Source organism: Saccostrea cucullata, unplaced genomic scaffold (genome assembly GCF_032062105.1).
Source record: "Saccostrea cucullata isolate Sc308-1 unplaced genomic scaffold, CSIRO_AGI_Scuc_v1 ctg619, whole genome shotgun sequence".
NCBI lineage: Eukaryota > Metazoa > Mollusca > Bivalvia > Ostreida > Ostreidae > Saccostrea > Saccostrea cuccullata.
In genome coordinates, this window is record NW_026926657.1 from 129640 (window position 1) to 134905 (window position 5266).

The 5266-nt window shown below is 31.5% G+C and overlaps 1 protein-coding gene across 1 annotated transcript; it reads left to right on the plus strand.

The window, feature by feature from the left end:
* The first annotated feature begins 515 nt into the window (after window positions 1–515).
* Window positions 516–2693, plus strand: LOC134272343 (uncharacterized). The gene has a single exon (XM_062754587.1). The coding sequence runs from the start codon at window positions 1638–1640 to the stop codon at window positions 2556–2558; it is 921 nt and encodes a 306-aa protein (XP_062610571.1). The 5' UTR covers window positions 516–1637; the 3' UTR covers window positions 2559–2693.
* The last annotated feature ends 2573 nt before the right edge of the window (window positions 2694–5266 follow it).

Below are 5266 nucleotides of genomic sequence, written 5' to 3' on the forward strand. Positions count from 1 at the left end.
TAACACAAATATTTAAGAACCTTCAACCAGCGTCTTTATAATGTGTTTAAAAATCAATACCTAAAAATCAATAATCGGGTCTTCCTTTCTAGATATTTCTTAACCCCTTTAAATTTGCTGAGAGAGAATGTTTTTTACGGTTTATGAATAAGAATACATGAGTATTTATTGTTTGTAGATTGTACATATGTTACCTATTGGATTTACATGTACTTAAATCTGGATTATAGGAGAGAGGTATATGTATTGTTTCTTTACCTTTATAAAGAAAAAAATTGAATTTTTTTTTACTTTCATATTTGGATATTTAAAGTTAAAGATTTATTTATAGAAAGATATTGTTCAAACATGAATAAAAAAAGAAACGTAGAATTGATCCCGATTAATAGGAAAATTATTTTCTTATTATTATTCATCTTATTATTGGTACCTTTCTCTAACAATTTCCTTATTTAATGATGATTGTATTTCTTAACAACGCTTATATGAGTAGATCTGTTTTCTTGTTTCCGTTTACAGCAATGACAATACTTTTCATATGTATGATATCAGTTTTATGTGGAAACAAGATTTATCTTATACCAGTTTATGCTATCGAATATGTTATTTTTCATGATTGTATAGCTAACACAAAATCTATCTTCTATGCAACTGGAATATGGTACAAAATATCATATTGCATATTATGTTTTTTGAGTATTCCTAAAATTTTTGCAGAATATTTCATTTATTTTGTAAAAAAAAATTAAGATTTTGTCTAAAGTATATAACATGTTTTTCTATATGGTGTTTCTTGCTTTGTGTCATTGGGAGCCAATATATTGACAAGTTTGTTTCAACATTCTCTTATAACGAACCAGGAAATAGAGTAGAAAATACACCCTTACATCATGGATCTTCACTGGTGAACAAAGAATGTACAAAATTAGAAACACTTGACATATCGGCTTTAGAAACAGAAAACGTTTTGAAATACAAAAAGGAAACTGAGATATGTCATTGCACTACAGCTGTTGATAAAACGAGGAAGGAAAATGTAAGCATTCATTATAAGTGTCAGGGGGAATATGTGATTTTTTATAGTTTCCTTGCACTACCAATTGTTACATCCCCGAAGGATATCAAAGTCGAGTGGAAGAGAAATAACAGAAAAATAAAAGCTGATAATTACAAAATCAAAATAAATACTATATTTGAAAAATATACCCATGAAATGGCTGTTATGAGTTCCTTAAATATTTCATTTATTGAAGAAGAAGATTATGGACGATACATATGTGAAGTTCATAAGACAACATTCTCAGGACTTTGTGTGATAAACGGTATTTTTACGGTAAAACAAAGAAGGCACACTGTCACTTATACAAACCTTTTCAGTCACCATACATTGCAAAAATGCAAGGGGATAAGAGACGTTATTTTCGTTCCCTTGGGAAATAAATTCCAAATCATATGGCACCCTATGAGCTTAGGATATGATGGAACTAATATTACACAAACATATTTCATAAATGGAGAAGATGCAGCAACGGTAGCAAAGGGCAGAAATAGATGTAGTGGTTGTTCTTCATTGACGGTTCTTTTTTCCATTTGTTTTCGCCCGCACTACAATTTTATCCCTAGGGGATGTCCAAAAAATGACAGAATTTATAACATTGATTCTGAGTTTACATTTTCATTTTTTTTCAAAGTGTGCCGACTTGTCTGTTTATGGTATGCATACAATCGAATACATGCGCCTAAAATATGACAAGGATAGAAGGACATCAGTTTACATGAGAGTCAAACATCCTGATACTGTTATAGTGCTTCCTGACACTGAACGATTTAAACATTTAACCAATTTAACTCTTGTGAAAGAAATGGACAAATATATGTCATCAGAAAGTTTAATGAAAGAAATTTATCGGGATGTCAATGTAAACACTATCTTCAAACGATTTCTATTGGAAGTATTTATCATATTTGTTATTCCACTAGTAATAATTTTCATTAACCTGAAAGGAAGTATATCTTCTCTCCCACTTTGGATTTTCCGTTTTACACTTGAAATCAGTAGGAAAAAGTACAGATATACCTGCTATATATTTTGCTGTGAAGACTATCAAGAGGAAGCAAAACAATTGTATGATAAACTACTGAACGACAACATTAAAGTTGGTATAATACTAAACGAATGTGACCTTAATAGATCCGGAAGAAAAAATTCTGAAATAACAGCTGATATAGTAAAGAACTCAGCGTGTATTATTTTTTTTATTTCACCTGAGTACTTAAAAGACAATCATTGTAATATGTATCATTTCGATCCAATCATAGAAAACATAAAAAGCAATGTCATTTCTAAAAGCAATGTGCTTCTCCTAATGCATCCAAATGCAGCTCTTCCGGAGGATGTTGATTTTAACTTGCCAAACATTCCTAAATTAGAATGGAGGACGTATAGCATGGAAGCATACAGACGTGTGAAGAATTGGCTTCCAAAAAAAGTATTTTGGTTTCCGGGTATTGGAGGTATCCAAGAACGTTTTCTGATAAAAAGAGTTGCAATTAGATAAATGTTGAGAAAAATTCATGATTAACCAAAAATGTAATTTTTATATTTTGTCTTTGCTTGATGTGTGTTAAAATCTTTTAAAGAAATGATAGAGATTTGATATGACAAAAAAATTAAACCACGTTTTGAATGCTATGTAGGACTGTAATAAATGTTTGAAATATTCTTCTTTTTTTCATAAATTACCAGAAACTACAAAAATAGGTATATTTTTTCTCCTACTCCAGAAATGAGAAGGGACGGTTTGAACGGTTGTGTCCTTAAAAGCTATGGTATAAGCTTAAATATTACTTGAGTATAAGAATATGATAAATCATAAAAGAATAAAGAATATGGCACTAATGAAGACCATTCTGAAAATATAACGTCATTAATTTGGAACAAGTTTTAAACAGGAAAGGCTAAAATTGACTCATTTTAGAGAAAATTTGTGTTTACAGCCGTCGTCAATTCAATTTGTTATGTGAAAAAACTTTGATAAACCACATTTTTTTTTAAATCATTATGAGTGATATTTCTACTCTACACTGGAAAAGATCCACTGAAAATTGATTTTCTTTTCTTCAACTTATAAAGAAAATACGGGAAAATGAACAAGTTCATGACATCCCAATTAGTTTAGGGTGTCATATGCTCTAGGTGTCGAAGTGAGGAGTTGATCCTTACGTCGTAGGTTCGAATCCCGAACCCCGTGGGGATCCGGGTTAGAATAGATCCTCAGTACCCCCTTGCCTGTCGTAAAAGTCGACTAAATGGGGCGGTCCTTGTTGTTCTTTGAAAGAGCGCTTTTTAGCGTCCATGTAAGGAAAATAAATCTACACAGTTTCTTAAAGAGGAGAAGATTCTCTTTCGATCTATTATTGTAACACATATATTAATGCAACCGGTTCGTCAAACGAGTGAAAAAACCCTCCGAAAAATGCTTACATTTGAATATCCATAATCATAGCAATATACGAATCTGGCTAATCGTGTTTGGTATCATTATATACAGAATGATCAGCTATATCTACCACTGTACAAAGAAATCTGAATATATCCTCTGTTGTCCAATAAACAGCGGAATAAAAGAATGCGTTTTTTACGACGCGCTAAAATCGTGACGTTTTATTTCAGAACATGCTTGAACATTTGAAAGGAATTAAAACAAAATACAGCGATAACAAATTATAAAAGTATAATTTTTAGATTGTTTAACAATTTATCTTTACAGTTCAATCAGATTTTATGAAGTTAGAGACACGAAAATGTGTTAAATACGCTTTTTAAAATTGGTAGTTTTGTATACTGTCACATAACGTTATAAATACCGTAAAATGACTTGTGGATGCTACTTATAGTCTTAGAAATAGAAGAATACGGATTTCGGCATAAAATGAGTACTGCAATGCATGATTGTGGTAAAAAAGGAACAAAAGATTGCTTGACTTGCAACGATCAAACTACCATGACACTCCTTTTATACATCTGGACATTGTTTGAATTTAATCAGTTTTTAATATTAGATTAAAGATTTATCATTGAATCATTTCTGGTTCAGATAATTTGTTTTTATTTTTAGAAAATGGATATGCTCAGCCGGTAGTGTGGTCATTTAAATTCTCACCCAGAGATATCATCTAGCTACATTTTAGTGTTAGGTTCAACTTGTACGTTCGAGAATGCTTATCATGAAATTTATGAAGATAACGAAAAGTATTCAAGCTCAAAATTCCTTAATCAATACATAATTGGAGCAGAGCAAACGCAGGCCTCAAAAACATCAGTGAGAGGTGGAATTAAGAGCCATGGAGGAGTAAGCATCCCTTGCTGACCGGTCACCCCGCCGTGTGCTTTTTGTTATCGGGAAATAACGGAAAACTCATGTGTATATAATGGCTTAACAATAAGTACGAGAAAAATGGAAAAAAAAACTCAGTTAACATTTGACTATAAATGATAAATTGTATTTGGTGAAAAGGTCATTGTATCAACCATAGAACTTTCGAAAAATTATGACTTTAAATGAGACTGCTGATATTTTTGTGTTAGCAACTTGTTTTAGTAACTAACCTCGTTTTAGAAATCGGTCATAAATGTAGCATACTCTTGCGTGGCGAATCAACTCAGAGATATAAAACCCGTATGCAGATGATGAAGGTGCATTGCTGTATAAGTAAGGGAAGTTGACGATTGCAAAGGTAAAGTCATCACGTTTATCATACAGCTTGATTGTAGCATTGCCATTAACATCTTCTTCAAAACACGTGTGTCAGATTCTGTGGTATCCTCAAGTCAAGGCTCAAGTTCATTAAGATATTAATTTATCGTGAGGAATGGTTGTATAAAACCCTGAGAAGTTAAAACGTTTTATGTTGTTGGTTTTTGTATAATTTTGTGATAACAAACTTTCCTTAGGTTCCCTGAATTATTATTACATGTATATGTAATTTCATAGTGTCCAAAAGTTCCTTGGAATTTTTAAGTATCCACGTCTGACTAACACCACTTCTCAATAAATATAGAGTTGAAAAATATATTGTAAGCCAAAACTTGGAAATGCAAAAGTTTGATAATACCTGGGAAAACAGGAAATGTTTATTTGATAATTTCATTAAGGTATTGTCTGTGACATTTTTTTTAGTCATATTGATATGTATATACATTTTATGTTTATACATAAGAACAAATAAGCGCCACTTACCAAAAAGAATGCGTGTGAGTGAGAAG